The 24728-nt window shown below is 36.1% G+C and overlaps 2 protein-coding genes across 4 annotated transcripts in view; one reads left to right on the top strand and one right to left on the bottom strand.

The window, feature by feature from the left end:
• SCLT1 (sodium channel and clathrin linker 1) overlaps positions 1 to 915 on the bottom strand; it is a 222928-nt gene extending 222013 nt beyond the window's left edge. For 2 of the 3 annotated variants that reach the window (XR_009259311.1, XR_009259312.1), the window contains exon 1: positions 324 to 915. Coding sequence is in view for 1 of the 3 variants with exons in the window: in XM_058721393.1 (XP_058577376.1) it covers positions 324 to 357 (34 nt within the window). In the remaining 2 variants the exon portion in view is untranslated. The remainder of the gene's footprint in view (positions 1 to 323) is intronic. The other variant, XM_058721393.1, reaches the window with a different exon arrangement.
• A 79-nt stretch (positions 916 to 994) lies between these two features.
• C3H4orf33 (chromosome 3 C4orf33 homolog) lies at positions 995 to 24521 on the top strand. Its single transcript, XM_058721397.1, is given in 7 exon segments — positions 995 to 1232; positions 11363 to 11552; positions 16226 to 16286; positions 18817 to 18868; positions 19223 to 19422; positions 21595 to 21675; positions 21677 to 24521. Coding segments are annotated over 6 exon segments (597 nt in total). The 5' UTR covers positions 995 to 1232; positions 11363 to 11371; the 3' UTR covers positions 21699 to 24521.
• Positions 24522 to 24728: the final 207 nt, after the last annotated feature.

Genomic DNA, 24728 nt, shown 5'->3' with positions numbered 1-24728 from the left:
CAGAACTGTGCCTCTAGGTTCTAATGGCAAACTTGGAAACTCCTCCTGGACATTAGCCTTCTAATTTCTCCAGTTATGCGAGAAGCATAACAACCATGTTTGGTGTCTAGTAGAGTTCCATGTAAGCTAAAGGAACGTACAAGGATTTACCAAACGGTTCTGCTTAAGTACATACACATCCTCATGCATACCACCAAGCTTTTTGTAAAGCTAACTTTTTACAAATTTCCATGCACCGAACAGGCATTCGAAAAATGTTAGTTGGTTAGCGATGACGACATTAAACATGTAAGCATTCTCAAATAAAAGAATATGGAGCTTACTTTGATCTCTCAGAAAGTCGATTTCCGTGGCCATTTCGATACAATTTCAGTCTGGAGCTTTTACCACCTTCACTTTCTTAAAAAACAAAAACAAAAAAACCCCAGAGAGCTCGCTGTCCGGGAAAGCTAAACTAAAGCAACGCTGGAGGTTGTCAAGCACTCAGCAGTGTAATCAGTATCCTACTCACGCGGCGTCAACAGCCCCGCCGCGCCTTCTCCTGAGTCCCAGCCGAGCCCCTCCTCGCTCAGGCGACAGACTTCAGGTTTCAGGTTTGCTGGGGACCCGCCAAGTGAATTTTGTTCCACGTTCACTCGAATCCCAGCCGGGTAAAAAGGAGACGCGGGTGGATATAGACGTCCCGCAGGTCACTCGGGGTCGTGTCGGGCCACTTAGGAGAGAGCCAAGGAAGCCAGCCAGGAGGCCGGGTGGAGGCGTCCTTGAAGGAGCGTTTGGGGGGGGGGGGGGGGGGCGTTGACTTCAGGACCGCGGGGAAACCCGGGGCCAACTGCGGAAGTCCACCAGGCCCGCCCTGCGACTTTGAAACCGGTGCCCTGGACCGCTCCTTGGAGACGGTAACGCCGCCTGCGTCACTACGTGAACGTCCATGCTTACATCATCGCGCTTCTTAGAGTCTTTACACGCTATTGGCTATTTGTCAAGCTATAGGCGGAGCTGCGATAACCTGGATAACAGGGAATTGAGCCACTAGCGTGGCAGGGGTGAGCTGGCTCCTTTCGGTCTTCCTGTGGTGGAGTACAGTGTTTACGTGTGTGTGTTTATGTGTGTTTACATCCCAAGATGTAAGCGTAGGTAGGGCATAAAATACATATTTTAAATGTTCCCGGGATCTTTGATACCTAGTACTTCTGGACTGGGAGAACGTGCTGGCCAAAAGGAGTGAGTGGAAAGTAAGTAAATTTCTGGAGCTGGAGGCAGAACCCATGCTGGCGGCTTCAGAGTCCACCACCAAGGCTGAACTTCTGGAGGATTTTTGAGTATGGACTTTATTTCCAGAAGCTAAGTACGATACTGCCCCTCTGGGTCTTTAGAGAAAGGAAACACCTCTTTAAATATTTAACTGTGTGTCAGTAAGGCATGTAGTTACAAGTACTCCAAAGGTCCTGCAAATTCAGCAGTTACTTTTTTTTTTAATTTTTTTTTAACGTTTATTTATTTTTGAGACAGAGAGAGACAGAGCATGAATGAAGGAGGGTCAGAGAGAGAGGGAGACACAGAATCCAAAGCAGGCTCCAGGCTCTGAGCTGTCAGCACAGAGCCCGACGCTGGGCTCTAACTCACGGATTGTGAGATCATGACCTGAGCCGAATTCGGCCGCTTAACCGACTGAGCCACCCAGGTGCCCCAGCAGTTATTTCTTTAGAGATACTTTGCTTCCTTAAAAAAGAAGAAAAAAGTTACATTGTATTGCAAGAAAAAATTAGACAAAACTTTAAATTTTGGAGTAAATTACAATTATCAGAATTAAAAATTGATTTTGTCTGGATATAAGCCTTATCTTACTATTGGAGGAAGTTTCAACACTAGCAAAAATATTAACTTGAAGCTAGCTTTAATAGATTATGGTTCTGCCAAATATGTTTTATTGAAATGGTTTCACTAGATATGTCAAGATGTAGCTCCATTTGGCTTTCTCTTTAACAGTTTAAGTTTTGTTGTTCTGTACTCATAATGCAATATAAATGATATAATGTTAGCAGAATATATTAAGAAGTTTAAAAAATTTGTCCCACTATGTCCATTTAGGTATTTGAAATCCTGAAGCTTTCTCCATACTCCCTATAAGGGATGAGGTGGTCCCTTCCTCTAAAGGCTGGCAAATATGGGGGTATATCTAATAACCATAAAAAAGTTTAGTTTAGCTTTGTGTCAGTGAAGATTGAACTTGATCTGGTTTTGGTAGCCTTGAAGTTAACCCAAAAACTTATTGGAAGGAGAGATTGAGTGGGCAAGTTTCAACTCTTTTTTGAAGGTCGGTGTATGACTTTTCTTCATGAACTCTTCACTGACTCCTCAAGGACTTGTTTTTAAGTTCTCCTACATTTGAACCTGTATTTTGTCATATTGTAGTTTAATTTGCCATCAAATAGTAATAAACTTAATTCTACATTTGTAGAAGTTATAGATGTTAATATATATTAGTGCTGGCAAAGAGTACCTTCTGGATATAAATGATGAATTGTCTTTGCATTGCATAAATTAAATATCTGAAGTTGGAATTTTTATCTCTGTACTTGAACTATCTGGTTTATACAGTCAAGCTCAATACAAACTGTAGTTTTGGGATTTGGTGTTTGGGGGGGGGGCTGGTTTACAAAACTCAGCTAGTTGAATTTCTGAATTTCAGTGGAGTTTTTTCAAAAAATTTTTCATCCTTATGAAACAAAATTGTGATGATTCCACTTGTCCTTAAAGTATTGCCTCTAGTGTTGCTTGATTTTAAAGGTTCCCTTGTGTTCTTTATCCAAGGAAGGTGCTTCCTTAATGCTTCATGCATTGTTTTGTAGTTTGTCTCCAGGCTCCTGCCTGGAACACAGTAAGGGCTCAACAAATACGTGAAGAAGGAATTAAAGAATTCAGTAGATGTGCTTGGAAAGTATTAATGTAATTGAGTACAAGGAATGAGAAGTGAGAGAAAAAAAGTACTTAGTATGTGTTTAACCATTCTCTAGCCCTAGATCTATTTCCTCAATAAAGAAAACCCTTGAAAATTGATAGCTTTTACTAATATTAACTTATTTAATAAATTGACATTGAGCACCCAGTACTATATGGAAAGCATCATAAAGAATACAAAGTTGGAACTTTAAGCTAGGGTGAAAACTGTATGAAACATTCTCTGGTATAATTAAATGCCATAAAAAACTGATTTTTAAGAAGCTCTTCATAATTATGTTTATTTTCACCAGCCAAGAGAAGCATGGCCTGGAAATTGGGAGCTCTCTTTTTAAGCTTGTCTTTTTTATTATTATAATTTCTGTAATATAAAATGATATGAAATCTCTCAAATTTTTAAGTGTACAGTATAGTAGTGTTAACTATGTGCACATTGTTGTACAGCAGATCTCTAGAATTCTTTCATCTTACCTAACTCAAACTGTATACCTATTGAACAATAACTCCTCATTTCCCTCTCCCACCCAAAGTGATTTTTATAAAACAAAAATAATAGTTGTGGTAAAACAAATACAAAAGCCGTTTTTCCCCCAAAGAGGTTTTTAAAAGTGTGCTATAAGCAAAATAAATTTAGGCTGAGCCATGTGAAATTGCAATTTTTACGATTTTTGAGTAATGGCTACATACTAATGTCTGCTCTTGCAGAGCAGGAGAAAATGGTGGTGACTTGACTTAAATATGTAGCATATGCACAGTATTCTCAGAGTAGCTATGAAGTTCAAGTGCAGTGACTCCTCCTGAATTAAACCCATAGATCCTATAGACATTTTGGTAACTCTCAGCAACCAAAATACAGAGTGATTCTATTATTTGGAAATATTGTAGTTCTGTAAATTATTACCTTTTCTTGAGAAGTTTAAAATTTTACACAAAATTGTGTTATGAGTTTGTGTCTAATCCTCTTTAGAAACAATAAGTTTACACTGGCATGAAAGAGACACTAAATGAAGGAAAATAGATTGATAAATGCTCGGATAGTTAAGACTGAACCAACCAGAGCCGTGATGTGTATCTCTAGAACACTTAACCATATTTTATGATCTCAGGGATCAGTTAGATTCTCCTACCTCAAAGTCTAGTTTTTTTTAAAGGAAAACCACTTAAGAAAGATGTAATTTTAATGATTTCAACAGAAAAATATTTTTTAAGCAAACCTATATACTTTAATAATAACAGCTAATCTCTTATATTCACTACATACATGCTAGGCACTGTACTAAATATATATATATATATATATATATGTGTGTGTGTGTGTGTGTGTGTATATATGATATATATATATCCGCTCACAAAAACCTTTGAAGCTAGGTCCTATTTTAAAATCCTTTTTACAGTAACTTGCTGATGATCACAGTTGGAAAGTGCTTGAATTGGAATTTGACCCTAGGCAGTCTGGTTCCAATGTCACAATCTTTGACCACTATGTATATGCCTCCCAGTAGTGTAATATAATTTACATTTAGGGTAATATTATTTATAATGAGTGTAATATAAAATTAATTTACAATTTTTTGCTTATAGGGCCAGTTAGCCTTTAGTTACATTAAGTGAATTATTGCTGTATGTGTTCTATTGTAATTTTTTTTTTTAATGTTTATTTTTGAAAGGGAGAGAGATGGAGGGAGGGGCAGAGAGAGAGAGGGAGGGGCAAGAGGATCCAAAGCAGGCTCTGTGCTGGATGTGGAGCTCGGCTATGTGAACCATGAGATCATGACCTGAGCCAAAATCGGTGTTTAACTGACTGAGCCACCTAGGAGCCCTCGTTCTATTGTAATTTTAATGATTTATAATCCATTTTGAGATTGTTGCACAGTATTTATATTGCTGAATTACCCATCCTTCCCCTGCTAGACTGCTCAAACTTAAGTGGAAAGATTAAAAGTTCAGATATTCATTGGTAGTCTTTCAGCAGTTTTCTTTCCTGCAAAAACCAGGCCTCTCGGCCTCAGTCCTCCGAGCCCCACCCCCAGAATGTGTAGGCAGCTGGGCGGAGCCTAAGGTTGAGCCCTCTCCGGTGACCCCCACAGAAGCTAGTGAGCTGAGTGTGGTGCAGAAAAGAGCTTCCGGGTCTGTGGTGTCTCCTAGTTATGCGCTGTTCCCTCTGTCATTACTGGCACCTTCGACCAGTCTTGTTGGCTTTTTCTATGGTAATTTATTTTTCCGCTGCTTTTGCTGGCATAGTTTACTCCCACTTTCGGACTGACTTTCTTCTTTCTCCGTTTCTCGTAAATGGGCAGGGGTGCAAGTGGAAGTAGAATGCAAACTGAAAATAATTTCGTGAGAAACTACAGAAAATTTCGTGAAAAAAGGAATTTGGAAATTATCCTTGTAAAACGTTCTGTAGAGAAAACACCTTTTTCCGTAACTTAACCTTTGCAGAATGTTTTCCGTCTTCCAGGTGCTCAGTGTTCTGGGGTTCTGTCTTCTTTATCTCCCTTCATTTCCTTTTAAAGGCCTTTTCTCTAGTACAGATAAAGCATGAAAATAATTTAAAAATTGTGACTTTTTTTGATGAAAGAGGAGTTTGAAGAATAGAGGTTAAAAATGTGGAAAAACACAGATTAACAAACATTCTTTTAAGAAAGTTTAAATAGGGGTACCTGGGTGGCTCAGTGGGTTAGCATCTGACTTTGGCTCAGGTCATGATCTCACGGTTGGTGAGTTGCAGCCCCAAGTCGGGCTGTGTGCTGAGGGCTCAGAGCCTGGAGCCCGCTTCAGATTCTGTCTCCCTCTCTCTGTTCCTCCTCCACTCATGTTGTGTCTCTTTCAAAAATAAAATAAAACATTAAAAAATAATGAAAAAAAGTTTAAATAGCCAACACTGAAATTGCATAATAGACTGGTGATCACCTTGAATGAATATATTCCTTCAATAATATTCCCAGTGTTCATTCTGACTTTTTAGAAATGTTCAGCATATGTAGTCAGAGAAGCGTCTATAGAGAAGAGGTGGTCACTATAGTCTTTGAGAGATCCAGCCATAAAATGGACTTTAAAAATAGTTTCAAATGATTCATTCATTTTTTGATAGTGATGTGTGCCTATCATAATATAAAATTCAGGTAGTTTTTTAAAAGAAAGTGATAATGGTTGCAAGTAAACCTCCCTTTCTGTCTTGTCTCAGGCAGTTAATTCCCTCAAAAGAGGTAACCACTGTCATCACTGGTTTCTTGTATATGCTTTTTGAGATACTATATGCATTCACAAGTATATATGCAAAGAGCCTTTTTTTTAATGAAATAAATTCATGCTTTTTGCACCTTGCTTTTTTCACTGAATATATTTTAGATATATATATAGAGAGAGAGAGAGCCGCCTCATTCTTAATAGCTAAATTGTATTTCCTTGCTTAATAATAGTGTAATTTCTTCACCAGTCCTCTACTGATGGATATTTAAATTATGATATTAATTTGATATTTTGTTATTATAAATAATGTTGCAGTGAATGTCTTTATACTTATGTCATTTTGAATATGTGCAGGTATAATAACTCCTAGAACTAGAATTGAGTCAAAGAATATTTGCATTTTTTTTGTTTTGATAGATATTGAGGGATTGCTCTTCACAGAGGCTGTGCCAGTAATGCCTCCACAACAATATGTGATTATTTCTCAGTGCCCTCTTTATCATACCATGTTATCAAACTTTTTGATCCATGGAAATAGTAATGTATTGTTTTAATTTGCATTTCTATCATAAGTGAGGTTGAACATTTTGCATCTACTTTCTGTCAACTGTGTTTTCCTATTTTGCTGTTGGGATATTGATGTTTTCCTTACTGATTTCTAGGAGCCCTTTAAACATCAAAGAAGTTAGTTATTTGTCTAAAATATGAGTTGAAGATGTTTTTGTTCCCAAACTATCTTTTGATTTTGTAATGGTGGGCTTCTCTTTTCTTTTCTTTTCTTTTCTTTTCTTTTCTTTTCTTTTCTTTTCTTTTCTTTTCTTTCTAGAGAGCATACATGATCCAGGGAGAAGGGCAGAGGGAGGGAGGGAGGGAGGGAGAGAGAGAGAGAGAGAGAGAGAGAGAGAGAGAGAATCTCAAGCAGGCTCCATGCCCAGCACGGAGCCTGACGTGGATCTCGACATGGGGTTCGATGTCATGATCATAACATGAGCCAAAATCAGGAGTCAGATACTTAACCAACTGAGCCACCCAAGTGCCCCTGTAATGGTGGTAGTTGTTTTTTTGTTTTGTTTTGTTTTGTTTTGTTTTTTTGTGGATGTAGGCAGACTTCTTCTGGTTTTGTTATTTTTATGCAGCCAAATGTATCACTCTTTTATGTCTTTTGGGTTTGGGGTTATATTTTATTCATTTTTTTAAGTTTATTTTTGAGACAGAGCATGCAAGCGAGGGAAGGGCACAGAGAGAGGGGGAAAGAAGATCTGAGGTGGGCACCGTGCTGATAGCAGTGAACCCGATGCAGGGCTCAAACTCACAAACTGTGAGATCATGACCTGAGCCAGGGTTCGACACTCAACTGACTGAGCCACCCAGGTGCCCCTGGGGTTATATTTTAAAAGGTTTTTTTTCTACTATAAGGTTTTTTAAAAATTCATTTTTTCTATTTTTTAATATGGTTTTTATGTTTAAATTTTTGATTCATTTAAATTTGAACATAATATACCAAACTATATTTAAATATATATACTATTTTTATATACTATTTAAATATAGTATATATTATATATACTATATATAATATATTACTATTTATACTATGTATTATACATATTATATATAACATATACTATTTAAATATACTATATAAGCTATTTATAGTTTGGTATAGGGATCCAACCTTATTAAATTGGACTGCAAAATGAACTAATTGATAATAGACCTGTTTGGTTTAGTTATACAAGACCTGGTTGGTTAGCTACATGAGAATCATCCCTAACTCCCTAGAGACTTAAACTTTATTTCCTGAGCACCTGGTATGTCACCTGAAATAAAGTGAGTAGTTAATAAACCTTTTTTAAAAAATTTTTTAAACATTTATTCATTTTTGAGAGACACAGAGAGACAGAGTGTGAGTGAGGGAGAGGCAGAAAGAGAGGGAGACACAGAATCTGAAGCAGGTTCCGGCTCTAAACTGTCAGCTCAGAGCCCGATGTAGGGCTCGAATTCACAGACTGCGAGATCATGACCTGAGCTGAAGTTGGACTCTTAACTGACTGAGCCCCCAGGCACCCAATACACCTATGATAAACTAAATTGAAAGGACGTTTCTAGGTATGATATATTATCTTAGTTACTTACCACTGTTTTGGTTGAAAGAGAAATGCTACCACAAACACAGTTGATTTCTATTGCACAAAACCTTAGAATCATGAAATTTTGGATCCAGAGACTAGAATGATTATTTACTTAAGAAATAAATAATAAATTCCTATTACTTACAGGCATTCTAGTTGGGAATGGAGAGACAGTAAACATGTTGTAATGCTGTGAATCATGTATAGACAGTAGAGAGTGACAGGAAGTAGAGTGCTGCAGGGATGCACACTAGCACAGGTCACAAAGGACGTGGACAGTTGAATTGTCTTTATTTCATATGAGTACATGTGCAAACAAAAAAATTGAGAGGTAGTGAGAGTTAAGCTTCAGGAGACAGTTCTAAGTATCCCAGGGAAATTGAAAGGGAGAATGTGTTGTTTTTGTCTGGGCCCATGTTATATTTAGATTACATTGTAAACTAGTGGGTTTGACCATATTTTTAGGTTAATTTTGTTATAAACATTGTGTACATTTAGATTAACAGGAATGCTCTTTAAGCAAATTAACAAATTTGTCATTCTAATAAGGAAACTAAAGTCATTTATGCAATTAAAGCCAAAGTTACATGCTACCCTTGGACATGTCATCCATGACACTCCTCCCTGCTGGTAGAAGTCTAGTCAATATTTCTTGCAGTAATTTTCAAACACTGCTCAAAGAAATTCAGGGAAAAAGGCTAATAGAAGGTCTTGAAGTTCCACTACTTTATACTCTCAACAAGAGTAGCTCTGCTTTTATATTTAATTTCTTCTGAACTTTTAAGTAAGATTACATTTTATAATTTGAAGTTATAGAGTAGTTTGTAATTTGAAACTCTAAAGTACATGTCAGTCTTACCACAAGACCCACCATGTGTGGATGGAAGTGACAAGCCACTTTTTAGGAGCAAATCACTGTGTGTGGTTTAATTCCATTTAGACATAGAGATGATTGCCTAGAATAGCTGGGCGTTGAGAATTCTGTAGTGGAAACCCACTGATTAGGATAGAGATCCCTTTAATGTGTGCAATATTTTTGTAGATATGATGGTCCTGTGGAGAATGAGTGAATCCGCCAAAACTTCCAAGTCACTAAGTTATATTTTGCCAGGATTGTAAAGCTCCAGGTTATGAGAATAGCATATTCTCTGGCATATTGGTACCAGAATCAGATTTAATCACCATTTCTAACATCTTGATTTGTTCTTATTTCTTCCTGTATGCTTCAAGATGGTACTTAACCAGTACCAAAATTTGGGATAGAGATTTATCCATTTATACATGAAGAATGTGCCTTGATATTTCAACTAAGGATAGTAAATTTATGATTGAGGTATTTTATTTCACGTAAAATCAGTACTAAGTTCTACAAAAATCACTCAATTTATGCAGACTTATCACTCATTGAGCTTATTTTAATAATGAAGAACATAAATTGCTGAACATATCCTCTTCTCAAATACTGTAAGTTGCAAATGGATTGTAATGCCAGAATTATTTTATTTTAATTTTAGAGATTATCAATTAAAATTTGTTAGCATGTAGTGAAAATTAGGAAGAGCTACTACATACTTTAGAAAAAGTTTTCAAAGATCTTGGATTCCTGTGGGCCACCGAGCTTATATATTTGGATCTCCCAATGATTGGTACACAGTAGGTACTCAGTATCTATTCATTGAAATAAATTTATTCAAAACTTAATAACTTTATTATTTGCAGTAAAAACCTATGAAGCAAGGAAATGCATTCAAAGGTTTCAGATAAGGGAAATTGAAGTTTGGAAATAGCACCATTGCTAATCAAGATTATCTTCTGAACAAGACATAAGGACCTAATATAAGTTGAGGAATCCACCACTCCTAAAATAAGGTTTTCATCTCCTTACAGATCTCTGATGTACCTTCATTTTTCTTAATGTTTATTAATTTTTTAGAGAGGGAGAGAGAGAGACGGAGTGCAAGCAGGGAAGGAGCAGAGAGAGAGGGAGGCACAGAATCTGAAGAAAACTCCAGGCTCTGAGCTGTCAGCACAGAGCCCAACATAGGGCTCGAACTCACGAACCGTGAGATCATCATCTGAGCCGGCGTCGGCCACTTAACCGACTGAGCCACCCAGGCACCCCAGTGATGTATCTTCATTTGGGAAAACGTGGCTTATATTAGTTCAGTTTCATGTGACCTTGGACAAATCTGTTTTCTTCATTTGTAATGAGGATAAAAATAGATCCTCTGCAAGTTTGTTGTGAAATTAAGTGAGATAACATTTATAAAATGCCTGATCTATAGTGTTTAAATAAAAATGTAATTTTATAAATATAATGCTTTCTTTGCATTTAATCCTCAGAGAAACAATTTAAAATGCAAATACTGCTTGTGTCAAATGTATTTAGTCTATTGCAAAGTTTAGACGATAAATTCTATTTTTCAGTCAGAGAAGGGATTAACATGTTGTGTTTAACACTTGAAATATCAACAATTGAGAAGGTTAAGAAAATCTGTACCCTGAGATCAAGGAAGACAATATTAAACTCTACTAACCTTCAAATAGTTGGAGCACCCCCCTTCCCGCAATTCCCACCCCAAAGAGAAAAGGGTTTTAGCCAAAAGAACAAGTGTTAACAGCAGTGCTTCTGCTGATTTGTAGTTATTTTTTTTATCAAATCGTTTTTTTTATTATATAGATCTTGATTCCCAAAGGGGTCCAATACACCTGCACATTTTAGAATAAAAGATAAAGAATGTAGACACTCATAGTGTTTATAGTCATTAAGTACATGAATAGTTTCTTCAGTGGACTTAATTGGTTTTTAAAAATGATTTTGATATATTCTTTACAAGGTAACATGAGCTGCATCTAGACCTAGTCTTAAAGCTTTTTGGATCCAACTCCCTATCTTATAATAGAACTCACATCCACGGTTTGCCATAGCACAAATGGCCTTTTGACTCTCAGAACTGTGTGTCTGCCCCTCTGCTGCTTTCCTGCTATTTGACATTGACATTTCCATTTCATTTCTAACTATAGGAAACAATTGTATACGGTTAAAGAGTTTGTCTTATTTTTTTTTTTTTTTCCTTTAGAGTCTTCAGATGGATTTTAAAATAGAATACACTTGGGATGGTTTTCCAGTGAAGCATGAGCCAGTGTTTGTCAGGCTGAATCCAGGTGATGGAGGAGTGGTGATGGAAGTTAGCGCCCCATTTTTCAATGATCCTCCAGCCCCACTTGGAGAACCAGGAAAACCTTTCAATGAACTGTGGGATTATGAAGGTAAGTGGAAGTACTGTATTTTATTGCAAACATAAATCTTTTTATAATACCCTCTCCTAGAACTATTATTTTATCTTGCTGTAAGGAAGTGTGTGCTCTTCTGAGCAGCTGATGTGTGCAGTTTCTTCCGTTCCCTACCAATCTCTTATTCTGACTTTTTCACCATCACCTGTGTGACTTCAGCTATATAACTAGAACAGTGAAAAATGGCAATTACAAATCCAGATTTTTAAATTGCTGCCATATTTCTTTCCTTTACTTCTGATACCTATTTTAAGAAGAGTTCAGCATTTCTGTTTTGTCGTTAAGTATCTTCAAATTGCCACTTTAACCTTATAAACCTTCTTTCTGGAAGTTTGGGGATGTTTTAGTTACAGAAATACTATCAACTTTAATATGAAATGTAGTTTTTATTTTATACTGACAATCTCACATGTCAAATGAAGACTAAAAGACATACCATGAAATTACATTTTGCCAGGTTTGCTATATGATCCCCTCCTAATGTATTCTAATTAAGCAACCAAACTTATATTTTGAAATACTCTTTATGATTCCATTCCTCAGATCACAAACCATAACTGTCCCTGAGATGAAGTTCAAACCCTTCCTGTAAGATTTCAGAGTACTCATGGGTTGGGCTATCATATTCAACCAAAAGCTCTTTTTTTTAATTAAAGTGTCATTGATACACTATGTTACATTAGTTTTAGGTGTACAGCATAATGGTCCGACAAGTCTGTGTATTATACTATGCTCACCACAAGTGTAGCTGCCATCAGTCTCCATACAATGCTATTACAGTACCATTGATTATATTCCCTTTATCTCTGTGACTTATTTATTCCAAAACTGGAAGCCTGTATCTCCCACTGCCTTTCACCCATGTTCCCTATCTCCCTCCAGCAACCATCAGTTTGTTCTCTGTATTTATGGGTCTGTTTCCACTTTTTATTTACTCATTTGTTTTGTTTTTTAGATTCCATATATAAGTGAAACCATATGTCAACCAAAGGCTCTTGACTTATGAAAGGCTGATGGTCTTACTATCCATGAATGTTCTCGCCCATGTACCTTTTCTCATTCTATCCCCCCCACCTGTAATGCACTTAGTTCTAAGGTCTAATATAGGTTTCATTTCTTTAAAAAAAACCTTTGATGATTCTTGTAATCCATACAATCTGTATAGCATCTGTATAGCATGCATTTTGTCAGTGTTAACTTACCATATGTAAAACATACATTATCTTTTACTGATACCGAACTTAAATATACCAGCTACCTACTGGTGTAGACACCAATGTGACTTAACTACTGGAAGTACCACAGACACCAAACTCAAGAGCTCCTAAACTCAACTCATCTACTTCTGTCATAAACCTGCTTCTTTCCCCAGTTGCCCAATTACTTAATACATCAGTTCACCAAATACAGAAATATGAGGTCTTTCCAATATATCCTTCTCTCTCACTCTCCATATTTGGATTTATTTACTGAGTCCTATCAGCTTTACCTCCTGAATGTTTCTCTAAGCTAGTTCTTCTTCATCCCCACTATCCCTGCCATAGGTTAGACCTTTATGATCTTTCACCAGGGCCAGTCAAAGCCTCCTTACTTGTCCTTTTGCCCTTGGCTTCATTCTTCACTTAGAAGCCAGAGTGATCTATCTAAAATGAAAATTCAAGGGGCGCCTGGGTGGCTCAGTCGGTTAAGTGGCCGACTTCAGCTCAGGTCATGATCTCGTGGTCCGTGAGTTCGAGCCCTGCGTTGGGCTCTGTGCTGACCACTCAGGGCCTGGAGCCTGTTTCAGATTCTGTGTCTCCCTCTCTCTCTGACCCTCCCTCGTTCATGCTTTGTCTCTCTCTGTCTCAAAAATAAATAAACGTTAATAAAAAAATAATTAAAAAAAAATAATAAATAAAAAAAATAAAATGAAAATTCAAACTCATAATTCAGGTCTTTACAAACCTTCTCAGGCTCCCTGTCCTCTCGGAATAGTTTCATCCTTCTTTTTATGATCTCTATATAAGATTTTCCATGACCTAGCCCCTTATTCTCTTTGCAGCATTGCTTCTTCATGCACTTCAATGTTTGCCTAGAAAGACTGAACTGCTTGTAGTTCTTTAAGGGAAAATATTTCCTAATCATGTACATTTGATTATACTTCTCTTTCATCCTGGAATGCCCTTTTCATCATTCCTCTTCACCCAGTTCCAACTCATCTTTCAAGATGGAGCTTAGGTAACACCTTCTCCAGGAATCCTTCCCTAAACCACATTTTGGAGCTAAGTATCTGTTTTCTCTTTTCTTGTGGTAGCAATCCATACCTCCTTCCCTTTTGATATTTTTATTAGAAGTGTCCACTTTCATGTCTGATTAGGTTGTAAGCTAATGAAAGTATTCCCAGAATCTGATACAGGGTTTAATTCAGAGAAGATGCAAAAATGATTTTAAGATGATTATGGAAAGTAGTAATTAGAAGATGTATTAGAGTCTTCCAGAGAAACAAGACCAAGAGATACAGTGTGTGTGTGAGTGTGTGTATGTGTAAAGAAAGAGAGGGATTTATTTTAAGGTATTGGGTTATGCAGTTTTAGAGTCTGGCAAGTACAAAATCTTCACGGTAGAGCAGCAGGCTGGAGATGTGGTGAAGAGTATATACTGCAGTCTGAGTCTGATGGTGTCTGCTGGCAGAATTCCTTCATGGTCAGGGGAAGTCTGTCTTTTTTCTGTTAAGGGCTTCAATGATTGGATGAGACTCAGCCACATTATAGGGAATAATCTGCTTTACTAAAAGTTTACCAATTTAAATGTTAAATCTCATGTAAACAATACCTTCACAGAAACATCTAGGATAATGTTTGACCGAATATCTGGGTACTATGGCTAAGTTGACACAAAAATTAACCATCATGGAAGCATTCTAATTCATTTAGGTAAAAAACTTAGAAAGGGGCAATAAGCCTGAATCACTGTATCCATGCTCAGCGAGGAGCCCGAGCGGGGCTTGATGCCAAGACCCTGGGCTCATGACCTGAGCTGAAATCACCAGTTGGATGCTCAACCAACTGAGCCAGCCAGGCGACCCTTAGCTATTTTATTATAAAAATAACACATGGAAAACTGGAAACAACATATGTGTCTTCAATAAAGGACTGTGTGAATAAATTATAACATTCTATAGAAGAATACTATACAATAGTTTAAAAGCATTAGGTATCTATATGCTGCAAATTTTTTTGTGAAAAAAGCAAGTTGTAGGCAATTATGATCCATATTTATTTTTTAAAATCCATGCAGGTAAAATAGATTGTAGAAGGACAGAAAACATCTGACAAAAATTTTAGAGCAAAGTGGAAAGAAAAGGACTTTGACTTTTTACTTTATATATGTTTATATTGTTTTAATCATTTATAAGAAGTATGTATTACTTTCATAATTAAACAATTTAAAAAACATCACATGCACAAAAAAGTCCAGGAAATTGTAAAGAAAAGAAAAATCACCTACGTGTATTGCCCCTATCAGAGATAACCAGTCATTTGTGTGCATGTGTGTGCGCGTGCGCGTGTGCACTCATACTTTGCATACATTTATTTTTTAATTTTTTTAATGTTTATTTATTTTTGACAGAGAGACAGAGTGCAAGCAGCGGAGAGGCAGAGAGAGAGGGAGACACAGAATCCAAAGCAGGCTTCAGGCTCCGAGCTGTCAGCCCAGAGCCTGATGCGGGACTCACACTCACGGACTGTGAGATCATAACCTGAGCTGAAGTCAAATGCTCAACAGACTGAGCCACCCAGGCTCTCCCCTTTACAGACATCTAGACACAGGCATGCATGCACATTCTTATTTCATGTACATTTCGTTATTCTGCTGCCTGCTTATCACATGTCATGGATATCTTCCCATATCAAAAAATATAATTAACTGTATATTTGATTGTAATGACTGTATTATATATTTTTGCATGGAATATATAAATTCCATAATTTATTTAACAGCTCTCCCATATAACAGGAGTTTTATTTATATAGTGGGAAATAACCATTTAGATCATTCTAAATTTTTGAGCAATACTTTGATGACTGGCATGATATTTATTTCTTTTCCCAGTTGTCTGATTATTTTCTTTTTAAAAAAATTTTTTTAATGTGTTTTTAATTTATTTTTGAGACAGAGAGAGACAGAGCATGAGCAGGGGAGGGGCAGAGAGAGAGGGACACAGAATCTGAAGCAGACTCTAGGCTCTGAGCTGTGAGCACAGAACCCAATGAGGGGCTCAAACTCACGGACTGTGAGATCATGACCTGAACTGAAGTCGGACACTTAACCGATTGAGCCACCCAGGCGCCCCTGTCTGATTATTTTCTTAAGATAAATTCCTAGAAAAGAAGATAACTGTCTCAAAGTCTGTGTAATAATATTCATTGTTTTAGAACGTCACCCAACACGAGGCTTTATTAATATTTTTAATTTATGATGATCTGATGTAGGAAAAAAATGATGATTTATTTCCTATGTATTTCTTCTTCCAGGCAATGCGTATTTGTTTTCTTTTGGGGATAGAATTAAAAATACTGAGTTAATTAATTTTATATTCTAAAAAATGAAGTATTTATTACTGAAGCAAAATCAACCTTCTCAGTATGTCTTATCTTTGTTTTCAAAAGTTGTGGAAGCATTTTTCTTGAATGACATAACTGAGCAGTATTTAGAAGTTGAACTTTGTCCGTAAGTATAACATTTTTTTCTAACTCATTACTATGTAATTTGAATACAGTTATTTCCTTATTATAAATTATATGGTCAGGGAAAAGCTCAACTAATAGGAGTGCTAATCTGAACTAATCTGAATTATGTATAATTCTTTATTTTCAAGTTAGTGTATAACATATATTATAAACCTTTGAAAATATTATGTTGATATTATTCTCAATTCTCTAATGTGTCTTGTTTTCTAATTGGGTTTTTTATAAAATGAAAAATCATTATAAATAACAAAACTTCCTCTCATTTATTCTAAAATTTGCATTATTATATATTAGCTATTCAGAAATAAAAGGAGATATAGATATAATGAATTGAACTAGTTTCTTTTCGGGAATCTTTTAAATGACTGGATTAAATTTGAATTTTATGTATTACATAATTATGTATTGCTTCTTTTATTCATCATTCAGTTATTGAGTGTATACTATGTCACTTTGTGTTCAATGCCAGGGATAAAAATTAAATCACACATAGCTTTTTTAAAGACTTATTAAAAAAATTAACCTTGGACTGTTGTTTAAATTTAACCAGTCCTTTGGGAACCCTTTTTACCTAGTTGGCAGTTTTTCCTATATATGCAAAAAAGTAAATTTATGGCTACCTTTCATCTAAATTATGACAATTTAAATTAGTAAAATATTTAGTAAAGAAATATTTCTTTATATTGCCATTATTCATTTTAAATGACCTTAATTAAAAAAAAATTTTTTTAATGTTTATTTTCAAGAGATAGACGGCAAGCAAGGGAGGGGTGGAGAGAGAGGGAGACACAGAATCTGAAGCAGGCTCCAGGCTCTGAACTATCAGCACAGAGCCCAATGCGGGGCTCAAATCCATGAGCTATGTGATCATGACCCGAGCCGAAGTCAGATGTGGAACTGACTGACCCACCTAGGCACCCCTTTTAAATACCTCTTAGTATCTAAATCCAGCAGCCTCTGTCCCTTTGTAGGGTGGGCAGAGTCCCAAACAGTTGATTTAAATGAAATTTTAGATATTTTTTTCTTTTCCCTTATTTTGATATCTTGCTAATTCTGATGTGGAAAACATAGATGTTCACAATTATATTTTTGAGAACAATCATATATTTTTGTGTGTACCTTTTAACTAACATGCCAGAATCTTTTGTTGAAAATACGATTAAACTGTCATATGAGGAAATAAAACTTCAACTGTTGTGTGATTATTTTCATCATACAGGAGAGAAAGCTAAGGCAAATAGGCTTTCAACTTGTTTAGAAAGCAGTTAAGAACTTGGGTATGCTAGAATTCTAAAGTTTTATCCTTAGTTTTAAGTTCATTAAAGATGATACTATCAGTGTCTTTTCATAAAATGGTTTAGTAGTATATGAATAGGATAATTAGATTCTCTTTTGTTTTTAAATTATATAGTAACTATTATGTATATAATTAATAATTCTAAAAGTTAAAAAAAATCCTTAGAGTAGTTTAGTTTCATATATTCCAGGACAGTTAATAATCAAGAATCATGGTTTTGCTTCAGGCTATCAACTCCTATGACAGTTAATTAGCCTCTAGGAAAGCAACATGAAGAAAATTGTTGTTTTAATTTGCAAGGACTTTTTATTCCTCTTAGGATATTCTTAAGGTTGTATAATAATACAAATAAACAGAGAACTTTTAAGTGAAAATAATACTTCTGTTAGAATTATTTATTGAAGGAAATCCTTCCTGAAAAGCTTACAGCAGACCCTCTGAGGAGAAATGTTTAGTGTTTTCCAGAGACAGTAAATTTGTTTCATGTAACTACTTGAAATCCTTTGATTCTTACTGACCTGGCTCATCCCAATTATGCTCTCTTAATAGAATTCCTTCTGAGGATATATTTTGTTTATCTTTGAAAATGTAACATCAGTGTCTGAGCTAATGGTACAAATTAAAAAAATAGGAAAACACAACAGGCAGACGGATGGTGGAGAGTTGTGTGAAAGAAGAGATACAAATTAAAATCTTCAGCCTGTTGACTTGTGTTAGACAATCTATGTTTTTATTTCTTATCTTCCTGACGAGCGTCAGTCTTTTTTTTTCTTTTTCTTTTTCTTTTTCCTTTTCTTTTTTTTTCTTTTTCTTTTTTTTTTAACAGAAATAGCCTTTAGTAAAGTTGTTGGATTCAGTCATAGATATTTGTGCAAACTTCCTTTATGGTGTTTTAGTTTTCAAGATGGGTTTTATTATGCCATCAGATACTGTGGTATCCCCCCCCCCCCCCATCCCTTTTTCATACTTTGCCTCATCTGACACATGTAGCTTTCTGCATTTGACTGCAGTGGTCTGAAAAATGGTAAGCTTGAAAATCACATTTCTAAGTAACTGAACACACTAGTTCTCCCTATAATTATCCAATATTCATATTGCACCTTTTAATTATTTGGAAATTTGATATAAGCACACACACTGCAGGTATGAAGGAAAGTAAAGAAAATAACATTTGTTTCTTTCAAACACTCATGAGGAATTTTAATTTTGACAGTCACGGACAACATTTGGTGCTTTTACTCTCTGGAAGAAGACATGTATGGAAAGTAAGTAAATAAAAATATTAGACAAAATCCTTTAATCCATAAGATATGTAGAGAGGTGCGTCTTATATAAAATGTTTCAAGTATAAATCTAAATTTACTGGGGCGCCTGGTTGGCTCAGTCGGTTGGGTGTCCGACTTCGGCTCAGGTCATGATTTCACAGTTCGTGGGTTTGAGCCCCGTGTCGGGCTCTGTGCTGACAGCACACAGCCTGGAGCCTGTTTCGGATTCTGTGTCTCCCTCTCTCTCTGCTCCTCCCCTGTTCACGCTCTGTCTCTGTCTCAAGAATAAACATTAAAAATTTTCTTTTTTTAAAACATCTAAATTTACCTTTTGTGTTTCACATGTTTCTATAGCAGGAGCTTGCTCTATCATTCAGAGTGTCCAGAAAAGAGACAAAATGGGAAGGCAAAGCTTATCTTCCTTGGAGTTATTTTCCACCAAAGGTGACAAAATTCAATTCATTTGCAATTCATGGGTCAAAAGATAAAAGAAATTATGAAGCTCTTTACCCTGTACCTCAGCATGAACTGCAACAAGGACAAAAACCTGATTTGTAAGTAGAAAATAAAGATACGTTCCGATTTTGAGTTTTTTGGAATCTAATTTGTGGTAGAACAGTAGTAACATTTTTCATTCCAAGAAGACACGTGTACAAATACCTAGTAGAGTCTTATGTCCAGTGACGGTCCCCAGTAAATACTTGACAGACTGACTTTGGGCAGACATTGTCTCTCTTACTGCTGTCAGTAGAGCACTTACATTTCCATAGCGGCATGAGAAAAGTGTTGCTTAGTATTGCAATGGCTAGTTTAAAAATATGGTTGCAAATTCATTTATGATCCCTTTCAGAGCTAAATGGCCAGAGGCATCTATGTTTCCTGATGTGAGTGAGGGGTTAATTAATCTTTTCCCTTGCTGTTTAAAAATGTGATCTTCAGCCAACTCTCTAGCTCTCTTCCCCTGGTAACCTCATGATGATAAAAATGTCAGATATATTTTTAGGCAACATTGCTTGTCATAGTAATGACCCTTAATTGGTAAATTGATTCTGATCTGAGAGGAATTACGAATAAACTATGAATACCTGATAGGGGCAGCATGACTTTGGGATTTCCCCTTAACAGTCTCGTTCCCTGTGGGGATGTAAGAAACTATGCCTATGAAGTTATTATTACAAGAGATTTTGGCTCCTGTGGGGCAGCAGGCATGTAAGCTAAGGTATTGCCTACATTTTCTCATTTTGAGTCTTACCTCTTTGCACCTGAACCTGTCACGTAAGGAGAATATGATTCCTGCCCAGCCTCATAAATGCTTCATGGACTGCTGTAAACACTGCTCCCTTAGGAAGGAAAGGCACATGCTGTCCTGGGGCAAACTGAGATTCCTACTCTGTATCTCTCTGGGTGTACCTAGTGTGGCCAAGATAGTCTGGTGTGATTGCATGTTTAGAATAGCCTAACAGATATCCTGGTGGACTTTGTACCATGGTAGACTGACTTTCCTGCCTTTTTACCTTTAGAAAGTGCTATACTGCCATTCCTCTCCCTTTAGCTTTCACCTTCCTGTCACGCTCTTTACTCACTTCACCTTTATCTTTTCTAGCCAATTGCCTTTATTCTGCCTGACACACTTTTCCCTTTTCCCTTTGCATTTGTCCCAGTCCTGACCCTTTATCTTATCCTTCACTGTTTCCCTAACCTCTTTTTTTTTTTAATTTTTAAAATTTAAAAAATTGAAGTATAGTTGAGACACACTGTTACATTAGTTTCAGGTGTACAACATAGTGATTCGATAAGTCTGTACATTATGCTATGCTCATAAGTGTAGCTGCCATCAGTCTCCATACAACAAATGCTATTACAATATATTCACTAGGCTATATTGACTAGATTCCCAAGGCTGCACTTTTTATCCCCGTGATTTATTCATTTTGTAACTGGAAGTTTCCTACATTGACCATGTGACTCTAAACCAGGTTCAGCCTGGCCAGGGGGGCAGAATGGGACAGGAATCCAGATGCAACTCACTCAGGGCCCTCATATCAAGATGGCTTGTTTCTCTGGTTCTTCACCAGCTAGCTAATGCCTTCCTGTATTCAGGCTCCTCATTTACAAGTTATTGGAGTTTTACCCTAGATTAAAGTATGATTATACTATTGGACAAGGTGGAGCCAGGGCAGAGTGATTTCCTACACAGCTGAGATCCACTGTAACTTGTTAGTGAAGCCTTTCTCCTCATTAAGCCACAATAGTTTAAATGGTTTTCCCAGAAAGGAGAGAACTAGGATTAAATCTCTTTTACATTAACCGCCCTTGCTTTGACAAAATAGTCTATTCTCTATAATCTATTGAGCTGAAGCTTTAAAAACAATTATCTATATGGCATATAAAGTATATAACACTTTGAATATAAAAATATCTGTAAGAGTATAATATTTGTTAAGGCTAGATGGAATGAGTCAGGTTTTGAGGGTTGATTTTTATTTCTCCCCTCAGCCATGAGGGAGCTTTTGCAGAATTGAGAGTGCTTTGAGATGTGGTGAATTTCAGAGCTGAATGTTTCATAGAAAGAATGAGAAAGTTGTACACATAGAAAACATCTTACCTTTGGTATTTTTAAAATAGAATGTTGTTCTGTCACAAATGTGACAAATAGCCCTTGAGGACAGCTGTTTCACAAATGCATAATTCATTTCAGTTCCCACCTTCTTTTTCTTTGTGTTTAGCCATTGTCTGGAATACTTTAAGCCTTTCAATTTTAACACACTGCTTGGAGAAGAATGGAAACAACCAGAATCAGAGCTGTGGCATGGAGAAATCTGATGTATAGGAGTATAGTAGATGATCATATCAATCATTTCTTCTCTGTATCTTTTAAGGTAAACCAATAATAAGTATAATCTCTTTTAATCATGGTACCACCAGCACATTTCAACAGCAAATATTTTCATAGAAGTCAGTGAAAATACAGTGTCTCTGTGGCAAGTTGTATATGAGTTAACAAGAAAATTGAAGGTTTGTAGATGAGTTTATCTAGTAAGTTAAAATGTTCCTCAGAGTCATTTAGTCCAGAAGCAACCATGTCAATGAGTTCTATTGTCTGCCTTACCACCCTCAACCCAAATATCTCCCACTCTGTCAGCCAAAATCATTATTTCTCTTCCCACTTCCCTAAACCTCAGTCAGCCTGAGACTGGAACATCTTATTTGCACATGTTTTAATTCCATGTAATGTACAATAATTCTTTACTCAGAATCTTCTGCATTCTTCAAGTGGGTTGAAAACAATGACCTATTTCAGCTGAGAAGGAGATCCACATTTGTTAAGGCACCATTAAGATACATATGTATTTAACCAGCTGTTTTTCCTGTCTTGGAGGCTATTTTTAGTCTGTAGAAGGAAATGGAATGAAGTAGCCTTGAATTTGGGCAACTGATTCTACTTTTGTTTACAAACAGATGACACTTACTTATGTATGCTGTTAAACCAGATGTGAAAATGTTTTTGCTTTATTTTGTGAGCATTAAACATTCCTGGTCTAGAATTTTCAAATTTTGTGCTATAATATAGCTCAGAGTTTGAAGCCATCTAGCAGATCATCTGTGAACTTCTCCACTAAACCTGTTTCTCCACTAGCATTCTTAACTCAGAGGTTAGTAGCCTTGCAGAAGAATTTCTATTGTACAGAATACACAACAATATACATTATTCTCTTGTTTTTTACTAACAGAACTTGAATTTTTAGGGGCATTGCTCAAAAACATTTTTCCAGATTCCTTTGAAGACAGAAATGGCATGATAAAGCAGCTCAGGTTAATGTGATATAAGTACACAGTATTAGGTGGGGATTTAAGGAAAGATGACTTGAAGATGAAAGATTCAGCTGTCATACACTTTTTGTCCTTTGCCCTCCCCTTTCCTTTTTCCTGAATTGCATAATTGGAACCTGAGGTAACACACTAGCTGTATTGTATCAATGAGGAGACAATCCAGGGAGAGCTGAGCAGCAGGACAGAGGAGCCTGGATTATAAACAATGCAGTAGAGTAACATACCATATCTGGACTGCCTACCTATTGACTTCTTTATACAGGAGAAAAGAAGCTGCCTAATTTGTTTCCCCAAGTTGATCCATAGATTTAATACAATCCCAGTTAAAAATCCCAGAAGGCTTTTTTGGGGTCTAAATTGACAGACATTAAAATTTTATGTGGAAATGCGAAGGACCTCAAATAGCCAAACAATTTTGAAAAAGAACAGAGTTTGAGGACTTACATGACTTGACTTCAAGACTTACTATTAAACTTCAATAATGAAGACAGTGTGACATTGGCATAGATTTAGACAAATACATCAAAGTAACAGAAACCAGAAACGAAACAATATACAGTCAGTTGATTTTTTAACAAAGGTGCCAATGTATTTAAAAAGGGAAAGGATATCTTTTCAACAAATGGTATTGGGATAGCTGAAAAAAGCATGAAAACAGAACCTTGACCCTCTACTTAATCTACATAAAAATTAACTTATATGTGACTGGTGAAACGAAAAAGGTTCTAGGAGAAAATCTTCATAATCTGGAGTAGAGAAACATTTGTTTTCAAATAGGACACACAAAGCACTAACTTAAAGAGAAATTGGACTTCATCAAAATCAAAACTTTCTGTTCCTCAAAAGCTTCCATTAAGAAAGTAAAGAAGCAAGCCACAGATTGGAATAAAATATTCAAAATACCCATATCTGACAAAAGACTCTTACCCAGAATATATAAAGAACTCCTACAAACCTGTAATAAAAGGAGAAGCCAGTTAAGGAGCCTTCACAGACACTTCACAGAAAAAATATACAAAAGGCCAATAAGTATATATAGAAATGCTCTCAACATCACTTATCATCAAGGAAATGCAAATTAAAACCACAAGATACCACTAAATGACTAAAATTACAAAATATACACACTGGTTAAATGGCTAACACTAAAAAAGACTGAGCAATAATGAGAATGTGGAGTGCCTGGAACTTTCATACACTATGGATAGGAATGTAATATATGGTACAATCACTTTGGAAAACTGGAAATTTCGAAAGTTAAATACACACTCTGTTTTTAAGTAGTTTCATGCTTAAGTACATACTGAAGAGAAATGAATGTTGATGGCAGTTTTATTCATGGCACAAAACATAAACAATCAAGTTTGTATCTATAGGAGAATGGATATACAAATTGTGATTTAGTCAGACAATGAAGTACTACTTATGAAAAAGAATGGACTACTGATAAATGTAATAACCTTACCTGAATCTCTAAAGCATTACATTGAGCAAAATAAACCAGACAGAACATTCTGTATAACTAATTATATGATGGCCAATTATAGGCAAAACTAAGCTGTAGTGATGGATCTCAGAACGACTATTTTCTCTGGGTGAGGTCAGGGGATTCAAACTGGCTGTAAAAGGAACATGAGGAAATTTGAGAGGGGGGCAGTTGAAATGATTTGTATATTGATCTGGCTGACAGTTATATAGCTGCATATATTTGTCAACATTCCCCAAGCTGTATATTTAAGATATGTGATTTTACTATTGTGAATTATACCTTAATAAAATAGAGTTATAAAATAAGCTGTAAATTAAATGGAGTTAACTTCTACTGTGTATTGTTTCATTGAACAGTCACTAGTGCTAGTTAAATGTGGCTTATTAACTATTTTTTTTTCATTTATTAAGTACGTTTTCTATCTGAAAAGAGCTGGTGTAAGATGAATGCTGACTTTTACAAAAGGCTGTAAGTGTCTTCATAACTACATATGCTGGTGTCAGTGTTAGGCATCCTAGATAAATTCAGAAAATATTTTTA

Source organism: Neofelis nebulosa, chromosome 3 (assembly GCF_028018385.1).
Source record: "Neofelis nebulosa isolate mNeoNeb1 chromosome 3, mNeoNeb1.pri, whole genome shotgun sequence".
NCBI lineage: Eukaryota > Metazoa > Chordata > Mammalia > Carnivora > Felidae > Neofelis > Neofelis nebulosa.
Note: the sequence above shows the minus strand (reverse complement) of the source record. Positions and strands in the feature narration are given on the sequence as shown.